The following is a 21,371-nucleotide window of genomic DNA, read 5'->3' as shown; positions in this document are numbered from 1 at the left end:
AAAACAGAACCACCCAGCTCCCTCCCTCCACAAGACATTCTAATGCAGAAAGCAAAAATGCTACATCGTTCTTGTAGCAGGCACTGTTAGTATTCAGTACTTTTTTATGGTGCATCACATAAAAACAAAGACATTTTTGCACAAATCCAAAAAAGTAGCGGATCAATATAATGACAAAATCAGGAGGAAAAGGCTACTATCCTCATAGAAAGTTTTATGGATAGTATTAAGTGGATTTTAAGTGTTGGCAGCCCTGTAGAGCTTTTGCTGCCAACTGACAAGAAAAAAAAATCATCCCAACATAGGACATCCCAAAAGCCCAACTCATAAAAAGACAATTTATTTTGTTTAATAAAATGTTTATTCAGGATGGTAACACAAGATAATTCATGCAAGAGCTCACTTAAAAAAAAAAAAGAATATATAGAATGGTAATTGATGCTGCCAATTAAAAAATAAAAATTTTTCCACCCAGAAGTGACATGAGAAACTACTTGAATCTGAGCATGGACATGGTTGTGGTACTCTTCTGGAACTGTAAATAAAAATGACAGGTAACTACTTGTGTCCCAGTCCTCAAACAAGTAGAGTCCAATACCCAAAATAATCCTCCCATCCCACACTCGGACCCCCTGCTGCCCACGAAGTGACTCAGCACCGTGGGAGTCTCCCGCTGACTCAGCAGGGGAGGAGGGCAGGCACCTTTGGTGACGATTAACTGACACTCTATCTACACTCAGAACCTTAACATCTTTATAATGCAAACCATAGGACCTGCAAGTCATCCTTACCAACCTTAAATGTAGTGTTGCGATGTCCAAGGAAAGATCTCTGTGTTAGGTGGGAAGAAATTTGAACTAATTTGCCAAACCGAACACAGTGCCTCAGATTTCAAACAAATACAACTCATCTTTTGGCAAAAAATAAATATAGTGGAATGCAAGTTTGATAGATGGAAGAATATATAATCTACCGTCAGGAGTACAATTTCATTGCAGACACAAAGAATCAACAATGTCAAAGAATTTAAAAAAAAAAAAACAAAAGTTTGCACTTATTCCTCACAAAATCTTCACTTTTGGAACTAGCCCAATTGAAGCTACACACTGAATTTATTAATACAGCATTAAGTTTCTTTGTGTAAAAAAATCTTTGTACATAGTAATAAAAAAAGATAAGGCAAGATGCATTAAACAGAAACCTTCTGGTTCTCTGGCTCTGTGTCCTCACAGAGCCCTGATGACAATCTGCAACAAAAGAGTGGAGTTTCTGATTTTCCGTATCAAGCATCTTACGCCTCTGCTGCGGTCCGAATTCTGTCCGAGCACCCTGAAGGACAGACGCTGGCGACGGTCTTTGGCACTCACGCTGGCAAGCTGAGCTTCTTTCCCTTGAGCACTAGCGTGCAGAGGAAGAGAAGACCAAGCGTTACTGATACCAACAGGCTCACAGGGTCCCTTCCTCCCACACCTGCAAGTGCCACACACAAGATTCCACACAGCGAGGCACACGGAAGCAAGAGAGTCACATGTAAAACCCTGAAATGTGACTGCAAATGCCAAAACAGTCATAATAGTTTTGTTATTGTGACTTATCCTAGCCAACATACATTAAAATGTAACAGAGCTGTGTGAAATGTGGGGTATAAAGAGATAAGAAGGGCCAGTGCTGTGGCACAGCAGGGTTAAGCTGCAGCCCACAACGCTGGAATCCCCCATGGGTCCAGTTGAGTCCTGGCTGCCCCACTTCTGATCCAGCTCATGCTAACGTGCCTGGGAAAAGCAGCAGAAGATGGCCCAAGCACTTGGGTCCCTGCCACCCACATGGGAGACCTGGATGAAGCTCCTGGCTCCTGGGGTGGGTGTTGGGCCTGGAGATGCCACTTGGGATGTCCTCATCCTGTATTGAAGCACCTGGGTTCAAGTCCTAGCCCTGCTTCCAATTCCAGCTTCCTGCTTATGTGCACAGTGGCATGCAGCAGGTTTTGGCTCAAGTAATTGGAAGACCTCACTCTCTCTCCCTCTGTAACCCTACCTCTCAAATAAATAAATCAATCTTTTTTTTTTTTTTTTTTTTTTTTTTTTTTTTTTGGGACAGGCAGAGTGGATAGTGAGAGAGAGAGACAGAGAGAAAGGTCTTCCTTTGCCGTTGGTTCACCCTCCAATGGCCACCGCGGCCGGTGCACAGCACTGATCCGAATCCAGGAGCCTGGTGCTTTTCTCCTGGTCTCCCATGTGGGTGCAGGGCCCAAGCACTTGGGCCATCCTCCACTGCCTTCCTGGGCCACAGCAGAGAGCTGGCCTGGAAGAGGAGCAACCGGGACAGAATCCGGCGCCCCGACCGGAACTAGAACCCGGTGTGCCGGCGCCGCAGGCAGAGGATTAGCCTAGTGAGCCGCGGCGCCAGCCATAAATCAATCTTAAAAACAAAACCAGAATGTCAGCTAAAGCACTGGATTTTTTAAAAATTAATTTATCTATTTATCTATTTGAAAGGCAGAGAAAAAGAGGCAGAGATCTTCTATCCGCTGGTTCACTCCTCAAATGGCTGCAACAGCCAGGCCTATGCAGGTCAAAACCAGGAGCCAGGAACTCAATCTGGGCTTCCCATGTGGGTAGCAGGATCCAAGTACTTGAGCCAATACCTGCTGCCTGCCACCGTGCACATTAGCAGGAAGCTGGAATTGGAAGCAGGGCTAGCACTCGAAGCCAGGCGCTTTAACACAGGATGAGGACATCCCAAGTGGCATCTCGGGGCCCAACACCCAGTCCAGCACTGGCTTTAGTAGCAGCAAATCAACAGCACACTCACAGACAGGACTGGGCAATACTGCAGTGCATACGTATAATCGAAGACTGATGTAGATTCCTATTTATTCACATGAGAAGACGTTGAGTGAGGGGCCGGCGCCGTGGCATAGCACGTAAAGCCACTGCCTGCAGGGCCAGCATTTCATAAGGGTGCTGGTTTGAGTCCCAGCTGCTCCACTTCTGATCCAGCTCCCTGTTAAAATGACTAGGAAAGCAGCAGAGGATGGCCCATGTCCTTGGGCCCCTGCACCCATGTGGGAGATCCAGAAGAAACTCCTGGCTCCTGGCTTCGGATCAGCTCAGCTCCAGCCATTAAGGTAATTTAGGAAGTGAACCAGTGGATGGAAGACCTCTCTCTCTCTCTCTGCCTCTCTATAACTCTTTCAAATAAATAAATAATCTTTATAAAAAAAAATGTGAAGCCTGCTTAGTTTTCATTGTATACCTGTGCATATGCATGCGGAGTTATCTGGAGTTATACTTACTGAAACAAGAACAATTATTTCTGAGCAGTGGGATTTCAGATTGTCTTTGAAATTATCAGTCCTGTTTGAATTTTTTATAATGAAAATTGCCATTTTAGGAAAATAAAAAGTTATAGAAAACAAGGGGGGGGGGGTCCTTACACTGAAAAGGACTGAAAACCCTGACCCAGATTTTTACTTCTCAATAATGAAAATGTTTTTCTGAAGCAGCCGTGCTCCGTGAGGCAGTGCCAGGTGAGCAGAGCTGGCCCCAAGAGGACCTGACCGTAGGAGCCACACGGGCAGAGCACCCACCTTTTGTAATGTACAAGTAGAAGAAGTCGCAGTACAGAATGGTCTGGACTACGCCAGCCACCACGGCAATGAGGTCAAAGAAGCCCTCAAAGTAGAAGCGCCAGATCCAGTTGACGAGATACAGAGCGCGGTAGAGGCCCAGGAAGAACAGGTAGTGGGTGGTGATGGTCTCGGCTTCCCCCGTCTTGCTGATCATGAAGAGCTGGGGCAGGATGGCCACTGACTCCAGGTAGATGGAGAAGGTCCACAGAATCTGCAAGGGCAAGCAGGGGCCAAGGCTGGCCGTGAGCTCACGGGAAACCCTCCTGTTTCACCGTGGAGGGGCTTAAGAGGGGCGGCGTGTGGGCGTCTCAGCCTCGGGCAGGGCAGCCTGGCAGCCACACACTTCACAGACACCCGAGCAACACGTAAGAGGCAGGGCCCCAGCGGCGACACGCTGGGCAACAGGACACCTCGAATTTCCATCACTTTCTCCTTCCAACACCTTATTCTTCCCTGTGCAATTCGGTGCGACGGAAAAAGGCAGTCAGGAGCAGGCTCCCTCTCCACACAGCGCCAGGGCACCCTGGCCCACTCCTCCCCAGGGTGTGCAACATCCGCACACAGGGAGACGAGCCGGCCTCGGAGCGGATAAGCCACGTGCTTCAGGCCCTGTGACCTGTGGGGCCCCGTGTCAGGGGACAGAAGTGAAGGTAACGAGATGCCTAAAGGAGCCAGCACCAAGTGACAGCAAACACCCAGCACCCAGGGGCCTCACACCAAGCAGTCTATGTCCCACCAGAAATCTGCCCGAGCGGAAAACAAGCAAACGCATCTGTTCCCCCAGGCAACCACTCGACCACGGAACTAACCTCAAGAGGAGAGAAGTCGTGGTTGACGAGAAACGAGAGGCCTCCCACGGGGACCACCAGGAACTCCACGCGGAAGGTGTCATGGTTGCCATCGTAGGTGGCCTTGAACTTCATGTAGATCAGGTATACTGTGGCGTAGGAGCAGGCAATGTAGATGAGCTAACAGCAAGACAGAACACCAGGTGGTTAGTGCCTTACAACTCTTCCAGCTTCTCACCCGTCAATCTAGAGGCACGGTTTTGTTCCTTAGGTCTTAGGGGTTTTTTTGTTTTGTTTTGGTATTTCTTAAAACACGAAAAGTCACTTTTGGGGGGCACATAGTTCTCAAAACCACCACAATTAGGACCCGGAACAGTTCCACTGCCCCAAAACCACTACCATGCTACTCCTTTGTGGTCAAGCCTCTCACAGGCTCACGGTCTGGTGACCACTGGTCTGTACCTCGTCCTCACGTTCGTCTTTTCTGACACAAGGTAACTGAAGTCACTCAGAACACTGCCTTTTGAGTTCAGCTTATCTGGGCCGGCATAAGACATCTGAGAGTCAAGCAAACTTTCTGCATGGATTAATACTTTGTCCTAGGGCCAGTGCTGTGGCATGGGGCTAGAACCGCTGTCTACAGTGCCGGCATCCCATATGGGTGCTGGTTCAAGTCCCAGCTGCTCCACTTCTGATCCAGCTCTCTGCTATGGCCTGGGAAAGCAGTTGAGGATGGCCCATGTCCTTGGGCCCCTGCACCCACGTGGGAGACCCGGAAGAAGCTCTTGGCTTCAGATGGGCCTAGCTCCGGCCATCGCGGTCATCTGGGGAGTGAACCAGCGGATAGAAGATCTCTTTTTCTCTCTGCCTCTGCCTCTCTGTAACTCTGCTTTTCAAATAAATAAATAAATCTTAAAAAAAAAAAAAAAAATCTTTGTCCTGAGGCAGGCGTCTGGCTAGGGGCTACGATGTCAGTGCTGATGCCTGCACACGTCCCCGCACCGCACTGCCTGGGTTCAAACCCCTGGCTCCAGCTCCTGACTCCAGCTTTCTGCTGACGCAGGCCCTGGGAGGCCGCTCTGACGGCTCCAGTGGTCGGGTTCCTGCCACCCACATGGGAAACCTGGACTGGGTTCCCAGCTTCAGCCCTGGCCATTGTAGGCATGTGGGGAGTGAAGCAGCAAATGGGAGCTGTCTCTCAGATTTTAACATAGTTACAGGGTCAGGCATTGAGCATGGGGGCCAGGTGGCTGCTTGGGTCTGAGTCCCAGCTGTTCCCCTTCCAACCCAGCTTCCTAATGAGCACCCTGGGAGGCAGCGGTTCAAGTCCTTGCATCCCTGCACCTGAAGGGGAGACCCAGACTGAGTTCTGGACCTGGCTGTAGCCCGGCCCACACACGGCTGCTGCAGGCATTTGGGGAAGGAAGCAGAGGACAAAAGACATCTTTTTGCCTTTCAAAATAAAATGGACAGTGTATTAAACTATGACCGCATGTTCCCGAGCAGCGGTGCCCAGTCTGCTTGTCTGGTCCCCGTGCAAGGGCAGGCGGGTGGTTTCCAGTCTGAGGGGATGCTGGATAAACTGCTATGAACACTAGCTACAGGCTTCTGTGTGAGCAGGTTTTTGGGGTTCATGTTAAGTATAATTTCCTAAGAAGTTGCCAAAGAAATTTTTTTTTTTTTGACAGGCGGAGTGGACAGTGAGAGAGAGAGAGACAGAGAGAAAGGTCTTCCTTTGCTGTTGGTTCACCCTCCAATGGCCGCTGTGGCCGGCGCACCGCACTGATCCGATGGCAGGAGCCAGGTACTTATCCTGGTCTCCCATGGGGTGCAGGGCCCAGGGACTTGGGCCATCCTCCACTGCACTACCAGGCCACAGCAGAGGGCTAGCCTGGAAGAGGGGCAATCGGGACAGAATCCGGCGCCCTGACCAGGACTAGAACCTGGTGTGCCAGCGCCGCAGGCGGAGGATTAGCCTAGTGAGCCAGGGCGCCAGCCTCAAAGAAATGTATTTTTAATCTCAGACTATTAGATAACAGCTTAAGAAAAAGAGAAGGCAAAGAAAGTTCAACGCTATCCAAAACCAATGGCCCTCTTGGCATGATGCTATTTTTTTTCTTTTTAAGTATTTATTTATTTATTTTTGGACAGGTAGAGTGGACAGTGAGAGAGACAGACAGAGAAAAAGGTCTTCCTTTTCCATTGGTTCACCCTCCAATGGCCGCTGCGGATCCGAAGCCAGGAGCCAGGTGCTTCCTCCTGGTCTCCCATGCGGGTGTAGGGCCCAAGCACTTGGGCCATCCTCCACTGCCCTCCTGGGCCACAGCAGAGAGCTGGACTGGAAGAGAAGTAACTGGGACAGAATCCAGTGCCCTGACAGGGACCAGAACACGGTGTGCCGGCACCGCAGGCAGAGGATTAGCCTATTGAGCCGCGGCACCGGCCAAGTATTTACTTATTTGAAAGGCAGAGCAACATCTCCCATCCACTGATTCATGCCCCAGAATACCCTATCAGCTGAGGCTGGGCCAGACCGAGGTCAGGAGTCAGAAGCTTCCTCCAGGTCTCCCATGTGTGTGCAGGGGCCCAAGCACTTGGGCCATCCTCTGCTGGGCGTCCCAGGCACACTAGCAGAGAGCTGGATCAGAAGTAAAGCAGCCAGGACTTGAATTGGTGTCCAAATGGGATGCCAGCGTCACAGGCAGCGGGTAAGGCTTTAGACCACAACACCGGCCCCCTCAGAGCACTTCTTAGCTAACATTTTCCTAATGATAACACATACAACGGAATTCATGCTAACTTTAAAATGTTGGTTTCTATCTAAATTGTGCTACTTGAACACTGAACATTCCTGTTGGTGCTATAAAAGTTTGATAACAAAACAAAGGCAACACTTAACAGTAGTGATAATCTGTGAAACATGGCTGTCTCCCTGCGAGGGATCCTGTGAACACGGCAGCACAGCTGCTCAAGGGCTTCCGGTCATGTGCTCTTTCACATTCGAAAGGCCACCCATCACATACTCATCTGGCTCCAAGGAAAAATCTCAAACTCTGAAATTACATTCATTTCCAGATGGGAGACATTTAACCCCAAGAGTCACACAGCAGGTTCAGCCCACGAACGAAGCCAACTAGAAGAGCGGCTGCATTACCTGGCACCACTACTCAGGAAATACAACTTGAGAAACGTAATCAGGAAAACATTTGGGCAAATGACTTAACAGGAAAATGAGAGCAATCAACAAGCCCTCAACTGCTTTTTTAAAAAACCCACAAAGGCACTCAACAGTCCCTGTAGCTGTGTTTGCAGATGTGTCAACGTGAGGTCAGGTCCAGCTTCCCGCTAATGCAGACCCCAGGGGGCAGTGGGATGGCTCAAGTAACGGAGTTCCTGCGACCCACAATGACAGGCAAACTGCACTCCTAGCTCCCAGCTCCAGTCCCAGCCTTGCGTTCGGGGAGTGAACCAATGGATGGCAGCTCCCTTGCTCTATGTCTCTGCCTCTCAAAAAAAGTGTCAGTCAAAATACACCAGGGCCGGCATCGCGGCTCACTAGGCTAATCCTCCACCTGCAGCGCCGGCACCCAAGGTTCTAGTCCCGGTTGGGGCACCAGATTCTGTCCCGGTTGCCCCTCTTCCAGGCCAGCTCTCTGCTGTGGCCGGGAGTGCAGAGGAGGACGGCCCAAGTCCTTGGGCCCTGCACCCACATGAGAGACCCATGGAGGAAGCCAGGAGGAAGCACCTGGTTCCTGGCTTTGGATAGGCACAGCGCGCTGACCGCAACGCGCCAGCCATGGCGGTCACTTGGGGGGTGAACCAACGGAAGAAGGAAGACCTTTCTCTTTGTCTCTCTCTCTAACTCTGCCTGTCAAAAAAAAAAAACAAACAAACAAACAAACAAACAAAAAAACAAAAAATACACCAAAGAACCACCATCAATTTAAAAAAAAAAAAGGAACAGAGTAGTTCTTTCCATAAACAAATAAATGTACACATGTACAGGAATAAAATACCACCTACACAGGCACACAAACAAAATATGCACACCTCTGCACCTGCACCGAGCCCCCTGGAAACACCCAGCAAGGCTCAGGGCAGCCAAGGGGCCTCAGCCTGTGGCCAGCTGCAGGTGAGGTCCATCAGTCAAGGCTGTGGAGAAGAGCTGCGTTTGTCCTGTCACCAGCACGCGGCAGGTAAAGCAGAAAGACACAAGCACATAGGACCCGCCTTTCAGCACAGGGGACCCAGCAGGTACTGCTGCCGGCCGGGACCCTGACAGGGCAGAGGACGCTGCCCAACACCTCTGACACCTGCAGCTGGAACCTGCCCGGAGAGCGGGCGGCCACCGTTCTGCAGTGAGCTTATTCCTCGGTACTAGGCTTCCCTCACTTACTAACGAAGACTGGAATGACTCTGGGTAACTCAAATTTGCTTTTCGGTACAGGCCACAGTCTCAGATATTGCTGTGTCTACTTTCACCTGTGCTTATAAAAATGCTTTTGAGGTGAGAGTTTGGCAGAGCAGTTGAAGACACTGCTTGGCATGCCCACACTCCGTATCGATACACCTGGGCTCAAGTCCCAGCTCCATTTCTGACTCCCTACTGACGTGCACCCTCGGAGGCAGCAGGTGTTGGCTCAAGTACTTGGGCCCTGCTACCCACATGAGACACCCTTACTACCGAGTTCCTGGCTCCTAGCTTTGGCCTGGCCCAGCCCTGGCTACTGTAGACATTTGAGGAGTGAACCAGCAGATGGAAGATCTATCTCTCTCTCCCTCTCTCTTGGCCTTTTAGATAAAATGAAAACCATTAAAAAAATTTTTTTTAATGCTTTTGCATACAAAGTGTTGGGGGATAGTTGTTTAAATATCAAACCAATAGCTTCAGCTTAAATATCACTTCTATGCTGATAACCAAGTGCCTGGCACGCTGGAGGCTCTGAATGTGCAGAATGAATGAGTGAAAACAATCAGACCTTCACAGCACCTGTGACAAATGGTGGTCGTTATTCAGCACCATGGTGCCCTATCTATGCCCCCACCAGACTCTACACTTGTCCCCCACCGTGTCGCCCTATCAATGCCCCTAGCAGACTCTACACATGTCCTTCACCGTGGCTTTCTATCTATGCCCCCACCAAACTCTACAGCTTCATGCCAACCCTGCCAGAGTTCGGAAGTACAGGTCAATGACTATGGGAAAGAACCGAGGCTCAGTCGCCCAGTGCTTCCCCAGTGTGGTGTGTACCGGCAGCGGTAAACAGGACCAGTACTGTAACAGTTACACATCTGTTGCAGAGTGAATGACACCGCAGATGCCACAGAAAGTAATGTTTAGAATATGTTATATTAAGTATTATTAAATGGCATTGAATAAGTAAGTAAAATATGGCAAATTAAAAAAATATTTATTTACTTACTTGCAAGAGTTACAGGGGGCCGGCGCTGTGGCACAACAGGTTAACGCCCTGGCCTGAAGCACCGGAATCCCATATGGGTGCCGGTTTTAGTCTCGGCTGTTTCTCTTCCTATCCAGCTCTCTGCTGTGGCCTGGGACAGCAGCAGAAGATGGCCCAAGTCCTTGGGCCCCTGCACCCTCATGGGAGACCCCGAAGAAGCTCCTGGCTCCTTGCTTCGGATTGGCACAGCTCTGGCTGTTGTGGCCAACTGGGGAATGAACCAGTGGATGGAAGACCTCTCTCTCTGTCTCTCTGTAACTGTCTTTCAAATACATAAAATAAAACTTCTTCTGGGTCTCCCACGTGGGTGCAGGAGCCATCTTCCGTTGCTTTCCCAGGCACATTAACAAGGAGCTGGGTCAGAAGTGGAGCAGCCAGGACTCAAATCAGCACCCATATGGGATGCTGGCACTACAGACAGCAGCTTAACCTGTTATTCCACAGTGCCGGCCCCAGCAGATGTTATTTAGGTGTGCCAAAAGTAATAAATGTAGCACAAACACAAGAAAAACTAAGTGAGAAAAAAAGAAGAAGAAAAAATAGAAGCCTACACAGTCTGTCACACAGCCGCACAAGAGACGCTGCACGGCCAAGCCTGGCCTCGCTTTCTCATCACGTACTGACTGGCTGGGTTTCTCCAGGGAGCGTCTGATTTCCCACGGCTTGAAAATATAATAGTTACCTCTCCTGAAAGTCACCAAGAGTTTTAGAAGATATATCATACTTGAGGAACCGAAAATAAAAATTTTTTAAGTTCAAAGTACTTTAACCCATTATGTCCCAAGATGCTATAAACAGAACACAGGACACTTATCTAGATAAACTGAGCAATAAATACCCAATCCCCACTGATGGTAACTTTTTTTTTTTTTGACAGGTAGAGTGGACAGTGAGAGAGAGAGAGACAGAGAGAAAGGTCTTCCTTTGCCGTTGGTTCACCCTCCAATGGCCGCCGCGGCTGGCGCTGCACTGATCCGATGGCAGGAGCCAGGTGCTTCTCCTGGTCTCCCATGGGGTGCAGGGCCCAAGCACTTGGGCCATCCTCCACTGCACTCCCTGGCCACAGCAGACAGCTGGCCTGGAAGAGGGGCAACCGGGACAGAATCCAGCGCCCTGATCGGGACTAGAACCCGGTGTGCTGGCGCCGCAGATGGAGGATTAGCTTAGTGAGCCACGGCGCTGGCCACTGATGGTAACTTTCAAATACACATGTCCCTTTGGCCGGCGCTGCGGCTCACTAGGCTAATCCTCTGCCTTGCGGCGCCGGCACACCAGGTTCTAGTCCCGGTCGGGGCGCCGGATTCTGTCCCGGTTGCTCCTCTTCCAGGCCAGCTCTCTGCTGTGGCCAGGGAGTGAGTGCAGTGGAGGATGGCCCAAGTCCTTGGGCCCTGCACCCCATGGGAGACCAGGATAAGTACCTGGCTCCTGCCATCGGATCAGCGCGGTGCGCCGGCCGCAGCGCGGCGGCCATTGGAGGGTGAACCAACGGCAAAAGGAAGACCTTTCTCTCTGTCTCTCTCTCTCACTGTCCACTCTGCCTGTCAAAAAAAAAAAAACAAAAAAAAAAAAACAAAAAAAAAAACATGTCCCCGAGCCACCTGCAGAACTGGAAACCTGCAAACAGAATCTGCCGAATGGCTCCAGTTATTCCCAGAATGTGTATGAGGCAGACTGAATGTTTTAACAACAGTGTATTTAGACATGCTTCTTAACTACACTCTACTGGACGCCATACCATACCTTCATAGATGTATTATATAATGAAATAAATGAAGTAAAAAGGTCCAGGTAACGAGTTGTGAAGACCAGTGCAAACAGAAGCTGGCTTTTCCCAGAAATACCTAAGGAGACAAAAGGCACGCGTTAGAGAGGCCCGAGGAGCTGGGGGCTGCTGCGGCCCACGCTGCGGATGCAGACGGGAAGGCGCGCGCCTGGGACCGCGTGGACACGAGTGGCTCTCCCTGTCCCGCGGCATCCCTGAGCATTCCCACAGGAGGCCCTCCCACTCTTCCTCCTTGCCATGAGGGGTCAGAAAACGACTAAATGATGCCACTTCCAACACTCAAGGCTGTATGTGGACATCCTATTTCTCAAGGATGTCACAGGTCGGTGTGTCCCTTAGGAGGACACACTTCTCGGAGAAACTGCTGCCACTCAGAGTTGTAGCTGCCCTGTTACCAGTACCTGAGGGAGACGTCTGGCCTGGCATTCACACACCAGCGAGGCTGCCCCAGCCCCACATTGGAGGTCTGGCTTCCAGCTCTGATTCCTGACTCCAGATTCCTGCTAATGCACTCCCTGGAGGTGACAGTGAGGACTCAAGTAGTTCGGTTCCCACCACCCACACAGGACAATCAGATGTGAGCTCCCAACTGCCAGCTTTGAAAACACCCCAGCCACTGTGAACACACAAGGACTGAACTAGTGGACGGGTACTGTCTCTCAGGAACACAGTAACAGTGTGTTGGTAAATCTTTGGAGGACAAAGCTGGAATCCACTCCCAAATCATGGTAGGACCTCCTGACATGACCTCTCTCCTGAGGAATCATGGGAAGACCTCCTGACACAACCTCTCTCCTGAGGGCAGGGTTTACCTGAAGATGTTAACACCTGTAGCAGGTAAAGCTGGCACCTGAGACTCCTGCATCCCACGTGGGCACCAGTTTCAGTCCTGTCTGCTCCACTTCCGATCCAGCTCCCTACTAACACGCCTAGGAAAGCAGTGAAGACGGCCCAGGTGCTTGGGCCCCTGTACCCATCCTGGCTCCTGGCTTCAGCCTAGTGTGGCCTGGCCTGGCCCGGCCCAGCCCAGCCGTTGCAGCCATTTGCTGCGGAGTGAATCAGTGGATGGATGATCTGTCTCTCTGCCTTTCAAATAAATAAAATGTCTTTTTTAAAAAACATGCTTTTTAAATTCCCTCTCTAGGACTGGCCCCAAACTAACCCTATATTTGCACAGAAATGCTACACCAACGGGGTGGCACCTGTGACCAGAGTCTTCAGAAGCAGCTGCCCTTTAACCCCTGAAAGTCCACCTCCAAGCACCAGCCACCTGCAGAGCACCGTGTGGCAGGCCTGGCTCAGGGAGGACTAGAGGGCCACACGGCCTGCACCAGGCTTTCCTGACCCCTGTATCTGGTCGACATTTACATGACAATGGGAGGGAGCCGGAAGACAACTGAGGATCACAATCCACCAGTTTTGTCCATAATGTAAGCACACCACCACACACTTCAGGAAGGAAGCAGGCATTTGGCAGTAACGTTGCGGCACTCCAATCAATCGCCATGCTCCTCTCCAACAGGACATCTTGAAACAATCACTTCGCAGCTTGCTGAAACTAAAGCCTGCATGCAAGAATGCTGCTGCTTAACTGTAATCACAGTTCCAGCCTGTTCACAAAACACCTACACAGAAACTAAGAAAAAGCTGACTTCATCCTTCCAGACGCATCAATATAAATCTGTTTCAAGGGCCAGATGCGACAATACAAACAGTAAGTCTGCTTACTCTTTTCCCCAGTAACGGAGAACTTTTTTCTATCAAAGATTACTGTTCCAAAGAAGAAACAAGATGGAGACGCTGGAGAGGGTACCTGATTTGAGGAAGAAGAGCAAGCAGGCAGCCCACACGCGGTACCTGCTGAGGCCCTGAGTGGGAAGGTTCCAGTTCACGTCCCATACAGCTCTTTCCAACACGCTAAACGACAATGCCGATCACAGATGGGGAAGTACGCCATAAAGGGCTTATTCTAACAGGGCTTTGGAGGCCAAGCAGGTGTGAAATTTGTCTTCGTTTTCAGCATTCCTGCACTAAAGCCTGGGACTGTATCGCTGTCTCGGGGCCCTTCTGAGGCCCAACACAGAGGTGGCCTGAGACGCCTGCCCCGCACACATCACAGGGACTCCTCCCGCGGCTGCTGCCCCAGCTCCAGTCACAGGACCTACAGGAACAACCCCTGGCGATCCAGTTCCTGCCACTCAGCTCAGTCCCACCCCCACCCCCCCCAGCCGGGTCACACTTTGTTCCACCGTGTATTCCCGGTGCCGGACACAGGGCCTGGCACACAGCAGGCCCAGAAAATATCTGCTGAATGAATGACCCAATGAACAAAAGAAAATGCAATTCATTTTCTTTGCACGGTGCGGCAGATTCCCGTCTTGGGGTATTCTGGGATAACCTTTGAAAGACTTCCAGCACACTGTGTCTGTGACTGTGTACAGTGCGCTAGGGCTCTGCCCTAATTCACCACTGCTGGGGCCCAGGTGCACCCGAGCAGAGGAGAGAACGAGCCGTCTGTGGCCTAGGGCTCCCCCCGCTGAGTCCACACGGGAACCTGAGGAGGCTTACACAGCTCTCCGCCATTCTCCAACAGCCAAACTTTCCTGTCTTCACAGGGAGGTGGGGGCCCCAGCTAGACAGAAGGGGGAGGCAGGAACCTCAGAGCGGGGTGTGCAGTTCCTGCTCCTGGGCTGCAGTGGCTGCAGCTTCCCGGTTTTGAGACCGAAGCATGCTAAGCTACCAGGTAACAAGTGCGCCCAAATCCACCGGGAGCATCTCTGAAGCTGGCATCCCAAGGCTCCATGCACCATGTTCAGAGAGTAACTCGCTGAATGGAAATCATTCATCAACCTTGACGTCACTCTTGTCTTCCCACTAGACCAAGTGAAATCTAATAAAAGCCCACGACTTGGGGCTGGTGCTGTGGTGTAGCAGGTAAAGCCACAGTCTGCAGTGCCGGCATCCTATATGGGAGCCGGTTCAGGGCCCAACTGCTCCACTTCCGATCCAGCTCTCTGCTGTGGCCTGTGAAAGCAGTGGAGGATGGCTCAAGTCCTCACTTTCTGCATCTGTCAAATAGGGACAAATTATACTAATTTTGTGAGCGTGCTAGAAAATAAAAGGCTAAAATGCTTTATTCTACACCTGCCATTGTGAATACTTCATAATAACAGCTTTTACTATTTACTATTGTCACTTTCCCCCTATTTCCAAAGAAATCCACGATAATTACTTCATTAAACATATGGAATAGAAAGGGGAAAGATATTTTCAATACCACCACATTTTAAGCATAACTTTTCAGGTTTTCTATTTTTTATTATTTTTAAAATATTTATTTACTTGAGAGGCAGAGCGACACAAGAGATATTCTATCTGCTGGTTCCAGCTCCCTCCCTAAATACCCACACAGCCAGGGCTGCACCAAGCCAAAATCAGGAGCCAGGAATCCAGTCTGTGTCTCCCACGTAGGTGGAGGGACTCACTGCTTGAGCCATCACCACTGTTTTCCCAGGGTACACATTAGCAGGAAGCTGGATCGGAAGCCCAGTAGCCAGGGCTAGAACCAGGCAGTCCAAGTGGTGGCTTAAACTGCCACACAAAGCCTGTCCCTCCAGGCTATTTATTTATTTATTTATTTGACAGGCAGAGTTAGACAGTGAGAGAGAGACAGAGAGAAAGGTCTTCCTTCCGTTGGTTCACCCCCCAAAAGGCGACCACAGCAGCGCGCTGCGCCATTCCAAAGCCAGGTGCTTCCTCCTGGTCTCCCATGGGGTGCAGGGCCCAAGGACTTGGACCATCCTCCACTGCCTTCCTGGGCCACAGCAGAGAGCTGGCATGGAAGAGGAGCAACCGGGACAGAATCCAGCACCCCAACCGGGACTAGAACCCTGGGTGCCGGTGTGGCTGGCGGAGGATCAGCCTAGTGAGCTGCAGCGCCGGCCCAGGCTATTTATTTTTAAGAAATTACTTTATTTGAAAGTCAGAGTTACAGAGAGGGAGAAACAAAGAGCTATCTTCCATCTGCTGGTTCACTCCCCTGATGGCTGTAACGATCAGGGTTGGGCCAGGTTGAAACCAGGAGTTTCATTCCAGTCTCCCACGAGCGTGGCAGGGACCTGGATCGCAAGTTGAACAGCCGGAAACGAACCAGCACCCGTAAGGGACAGCAGCAGCTTTAACTGCCACACCACAACAATAGCCCCCAACCTTTTTAAAATCTCTCATTTTTTTTAAACATGTTCGTGTGTGTGCCCACACACACTCTCACCCCTTAAAAGGGGGCTAGTTCCAGCGCTGTGGTGCAGGTTAATCCTCCGCCTGCAGCGCCGGAATCCCAGATGGGCGCCGGTTCTAGTCCCAGCTGCTCCTCTTCCAGTCCAGCTCTCTACGGCGGCCCGGGAGGGCAGTGGAAGATGGCCCAAGTCCTTGGGCTCCTGCACCCACAAGGGAGGCCCAGAGGAAGCTCCTGGCTTTGGATCCGCATAGCTCCGGCTGTTGCTGCCAATTGGGAGTGAACCAGCACATGGAAGCCCCTCTCTCTCCCACTGTGCATAACTGTCTGCCAAATAAATAAATAAAAATCTAAAAAAGAAAAAAACAAAACCAGGGGCCTGGCTTCTGCTTCACCACTTAGGTTTTGTACTCTGGTCAGGTGTGATGAACGGTTATACCCACACAGTCTGTTCACACAGGGTGAGCTGAGTCCAGATTCCTTTGGTCAGGTGTAATGAACAGTTATACCCACACAGTCTGTTCACACAGGGTGAGCTGAGTCCAGATTCCTTTGGTCAGGTGTAATGAACAGTTATACCTACACAGTCTGTTCACACAGGGTGAGCTGAGTCCAGATTCCTTTGATCAGGTGTAATGAATAGTTATACCTACACAGTCTGTTCACACAGGGTGAGCTGAGTCCAGATTCCTTTGGTCAGGTGTGATGAACAGTTATACCTACACAGTCTGTTCACACAGGACGAGCTGAGTCCAGATTCCCTAGAGTCACACCATCAAAATGCGCAAGTATGACCCATGAATCACAAATTGTAACAAAATTTTTAACTCTTTAGACTGCTGAGATAGACATAAGTTTTTTAAAGCTTTATCTGAAAGGCAAAGTTAGGAGACGGAGAGAGACAGAGAGAGATGGAGAGAGACAGAGAGAGAGGTCCTTTATTGATTTACTTGAAAGGCCGAGAGGGGAAGGGGCCAGAGGCGGGAGCTCTTTCATCCTGGGTTCCTCCCCAGATGGCCACAACAACCAAGGCTGGGCTGCGCTGAAGCCAGAGCCAGGAACCGCATCCTGGTCTCCCACGTGCGTGCAGGCAGGCACCTTCTGCTGCGTGCCACGCACACTCCTAGGACCCTGGATCAGAAGCGGAGTAGCTGGGACTCAAACGGGTGCTCTGACGTGGGGTGCTGGGGTTGTATGCAGCGGCTTAGCCCACTGCACCACAAAGCCAGCCCAAGGTGTGACATTTCAACTTGCCAAATTCCCAACACCTTTTCTTCATACTCCTCCCTACATCCAGAGGTTCTCTCTCTCATCTGCTCCCGCCCAGCGGGCACACACTGCGTCTCCACACCCAAGTTGTTATCGCCTGAGGCTGGGCACTCTCTCATGCCTAACTGATCTTTTGTTAATTCTTTTGGGAACTACCAACTCTGCCTATTTTTCTGTCAGATTGTCTATTTGTGGGAGTATTTTATTATGGGTATCAACCTTTTGTACCTAGAATTATTACAGGCTATTTTCCTGGGTTTACTGTCGTTAACTGTGCTGATGTGCGGAACTGATAAGGTAACTGGGAGAGAGGTGCCACACAGCCCCTCAGCAGCCTGACTGCTCCTGCACCCTCGGCAGTGCCATGCTCGTCTTCAGAGAGGTCCTGCACACTCCCTGCTCCACACAGGCGCTGCCCTGGGGTCCTTCTTACCACTTAGCACCCATACGATCTACTACTGCCCATACTGGCTGAGACTCTTTATTCTCATCTGTTCATACCTATCTTCTCATTGGCTAACTGCAGCTTTTCAGAATAGAAACTCAGGCCGGCGCCGCAGCTCAATAGACTAATCCTCCGCCTGCGGCGCCGGCACGGCGGGTTCTAGTCCTGGTCGGGGTGCCGGAGTCTGTCCCGGTTGCCCCTCTTCCAGGCCAGCTCTCTGCTGTGGCCAGGGAGTGCAGTGGAGGATGGCCCAAGTACTTGGGCCCTGCACCCCATGGGAGACCAGGAAAAGCACCTGGCTCCTGGCTTCAGATCAGCGCGATGCGCCGGCCGCAGCGGCCATTGGAGGGTGAACCAACAGCAAAAGGAAGACCCTTCTCTCTCTCTCTCTCTCTCTCTCTCTCTCACTGTCCACTCTGCCTATCAAAAAAAAAAAAAAAAGAATAGAAACTCTAACAGATGCAAGCCGCTGCTCTGAATTTCTGAATTCTATCCCAGTACCCTGCACATAGTGGGTCGTCAGCACCAGCTGGAGAGACAACTGGCACACAAGGGAACAGCGGTGACAGCTGCCTCAAAGAGGGAGCTGGGAACCTGACACAAAAGCCTCTCGAGGGGCTGGCGCTGTGGCGTAGCAGATAAAGCCGCTGCCTGCCGTGCCGGGATCCCATATGGGTGCCAGTTTGAGTTCTGGCTGCTCCACTTCTGATCTAGCTCCCTGCTGATGTGCCTGGGAGAGTAGCAGAAGATGGTCCAAGTGTTTGAGCCCCTGTACCCACGTGGGAGACCTGGAAGAAGCTCCTGGCTTCAGATCTGTGCAGCTCCAGCCATTGTGGCCATTTGGGGAGTGAACCAGCAGATGGAAGATCTCTGCCTCTCTCTGCCTTTCAAATTAATTAATTAATTTTAAAAAAGCCCCTCGAAGGACTCCACATCAACAATCAAGGTGAGGTGTTTTCCACTTACTTGGAAAGACATATCCTGGGCAATTATGTGCGCGCAGGGACAGCAGGCAGGTGAACAGGTCAGAAGCTGCCCATCATCCCTGAACACAGTCAAGCAGAGGCTGGAGTCATGGATCTCAGAACCCCACCAGCACTCTACAGGGAAACTCAGAGAAGCCCTGCATCTAAACACCCCAGCTCGTTCTCCCGAGGTTATCTAGGTCAGTGTTTACAGCAAAAATGCAGCGACAACGTGAGCACACGGCAGGTGAAGCTGCAATGCTCCTCCTGCGAGAGAGAAACCCTTCTGTCACGCAAATGGCACAGCAGATTCAGACAAGTACTGCAGGACAGGCCCGAGACAGCTGCCAGGAGAAGGCAGCTCCAGCTTCCTCACCAGCGGGCCTCCTGCCCGACCCTGGGGGGAGACAGCACAGCAGACAAGTCCAAAACCCTACAAGGAGAGGTAATACTGGTATTTTCAAAGCGAGATACTCGGCCGGTGCGTGTCTCCCATTTCAGTTATTTGAGAAACTCATATCAAATTCTTACTCTTTCAAGAGTCTCCAAGGTACTTTTATAATTTAGTGTGGAAGAACAAAGTAAAGAACAAAGTAGCTAGTCCAAGGCAGCCTTGAATTCTGACCAAGTGATCTCGGTGATTTGATTTTTAAAAGGCCAGGAAAACTCATAGACCAAAAATACAAATCTTCCTACATCTGAGAACAAGCCCAGTTTAATAATGCCCAAGGAATACCTGGCGAGCAAACCTGACTCGCCTGTTCATCCTTCTTGCTCAGCATTTTATCTGAGATAGTTTATATTTCCCTTAATGCTCCTAAGTCTCCCAAATGAAAAGTGTGACTATCTGGAAACAAAACAGCAGCAGACTCCCCCGCTCTGTCCTTGCTCACGGCCCCTAAGGGTTCTGCTCCTGGAGCTGCACTAACCTCTCCCCGACAGCTGTGTCTGGACTCAAGCTTAGGAGCCGGCACACGCACTTTCACGACTTGCTGGAAGATGAGACTCAAACAAAGGTCTCGGAGCAAAACTGAAGACTAACAGCAGCACCTGACACCTCAAGGAGGACCTACACTACTGACACCAAATGTCAACACTAAAGTGACTTAGGCCGAAGCACACGCGGACTCCTATTCATCCAAAGCCCTGAACTGTGAACTGCTGCCCACTGGGACCCTGGCTCCTCACTAAGGTACGTGCCCCAGCGCCCACCCCCCAGCCTCAGCTCCCTTCGCCCCAGTGGGGAGCGGGCCCCGGGGCATCCACTCCCTGTGGTGAACTCACTGAGCTGACCACTCACAGACACCACCGGCTGACCGATTCGCTGCCCTGGAAGTCACGGTGACCAAGCCTCTGAGAGATCACCTCCGAGGCAGACGCACTGGTGTCCCAGCGTGTGGACTTTGCAACGCCTGTCCTGACAGCTCAAAGGTCTCTGTTGGTCTCGCTCACTTCCCGGATCTCAGCTAGGCTCCTGGGAGAAGGGCGAGGCCTGGCCGGCACAGTGGGAGACGAGGCGTCACGGCATGCTCGCTCGGGGACTTTTAGAAACGCGGATAAATGGGATCCCTTGCTACCCCAGACCTCTGGGACTCCATCTGTCCACTGACCCCGAGAAAAAAATTCAAGTTCCTGAGTTCGCTGCAAGTGATGTCACTGAACCCGAGCTCAAGGGAGGCATGGCACTTCGAAGAAAATCTTAGAAATTCGCCATCCGTGAGCACTCAGGGCATTGCAATGAAACGCAAGAACTCTGTAGCTATCAGCTCAGGCGACGGACCGGGCCAGCTCCCTGGTGACGTGGAGGCCGGAACCGCGGGGAGACCACAGGGGACGCACCTCGGCGGTACCCAGCGCAGAACCCGTTATTACACGGAGGCTCCCGGGGTTTGACAAACCCCAAAATGCTGCGGGAACGGCGCCGAGAAATTCACTTCGGAGACCTTACTCGCGCTCCCGCAGCTGGGGTGACCCGACCGCCCTGACACCCTGACCTCGAGCCCCAGGCCTTTACTGGGGCGCGATGACCTCGCCCCCCACCCCCAGGCTGCCCCACCTCCCGAACTGGCTCGGCTGCCACGTCAGGCAGAGCCGGGCGCGGGCCTGCCCATCCTCTCTCGCCCCGTCCATTGATTCGCGTGCGGGATCCCCGCGCCGCCCGCGCCCGCCACCCCCGGACCCCGCCCCTTAAAGCTCAGGGACCGCGCGGACAGGACAGCCGGACCCCCACCCACCCACCCTCGTTCTTCCACCCCGAACTTGTCAGACCGAACAGGGCCCCGCTCAGCAGGGCCAGAGCCCTTCCGTCCCGGCCGCTCCGGGTCGCGGGGAACCAGGTGCGGAGCGCGGCCCCGCGCTGCGACACCCGCGCGGCCCGGCCTGGAGCCCATCCCGAGGGGCCCCCCGGCTCCCGCGGCCCGCGTCTCGGTGCCGGGCCAGCAGGCCGAGGTCGGCGGGTCCCGCGGGCGACCCGGCCCCGCGCCTGAGCCCTCCCGGGGCCTCGCCCGGCCGCTCACCGGCGCAGGAGCGCGTCTTCCAGATCTTCAGCAGCAGGATGACGATGGCCGCCAGGTGGGACAAGTCCCCGGTCAGCCGGAAGATGTTCATGGCGGCGGCAGTCGGCGCGGCGGGCCCCGGGGCTCGGCGGGCTCAGGCGGCGGCGGCCCCCGAGAGGAAGCGGCGAAGATGGCGAGAGCGGGCGCGACGTGGCCGGGGACGTGGCCGAACTGCCGGCGCGCGCGCGGGGCAGTCTGGGAGAGCGGGCCGCCGCCAGGCCCCGCCCACGGGCCCGCCT

The 21,371-nt window shown here is 52.2% G+C and overlaps 1 protein-coding gene across 1 annotated transcript; it reads right to left on the bottom strand.

The window, feature by feature from the left end:
* Nucleotides 1-338: 338 nt before the first annotated feature.
* On the bottom strand, nucleotides 339-21,329 carry KDELR2 (KDEL endoplasmic reticulum protein retention receptor 2). The gene is made up of 5 exons (XM_002723361.5): nucleotides 21,094-21,329; nucleotides 11,622-11,722; nucleotides 4,441-4,599; nucleotides 3,590-3,842; nucleotides 339-1,398 (listed from the first exon to the last, which is right to left on the bottom strand). Exons 1-5 carry the CDS (start codon nucleotides 21,182-21,184, stop codon nucleotides 1,364-1,366), a joined length of 639 nt encoding a protein of 212 aa, XP_002723407.1. The 5' UTR covers nucleotides 21,185-21,329; the 3' UTR covers nucleotides 339-1,363.
* Between the last annotated feature and the right edge of the window lie 42 nt (nucleotides 21,330-21,371).

The sequence above is a fragment of the Oryctolagus cuniculus genome, chromosome 19, assembly GCF_964237555.1.
Source record: "Oryctolagus cuniculus chromosome 19, mOryCun1.1, whole genome shotgun sequence".
Taxonomy (NCBI): domain Eukaryota; kingdom Metazoa; phylum Chordata; class Mammalia; order Lagomorpha; family Leporidae; genus Oryctolagus; species Oryctolagus cuniculus.
This window is presented reverse-complemented; position numbering and strand designations above follow the sequence as displayed.

What these genes read in the sequence shown, in the direction of transcription:
- KDELR2 (XM_002723361.5), bottom strand. Translation starts at nt 21,184, where the DNA reads ATGAACATCTTCCGGCTGACCGGGGACTTGTCCCACCTGGCGGCCATC. An exon ending in GAAGACGCGCTCCTGCGCCG is followed by an intron (nt 11,723 to 21,093) that starts GTGAGCGGCCGG and finishes TTGTCTCCTTAG; the next exon opens with GTATTTCTGGGAAAAGCCAG. An exon ending in TATATAATACATCTATGAAG is followed by an intron (nt 4,600 to 11,621) that starts GTATGGTATGGC and finishes TCTTGCTGTTAG; the next exon opens with CTCATCTACATTGCCTGCTC.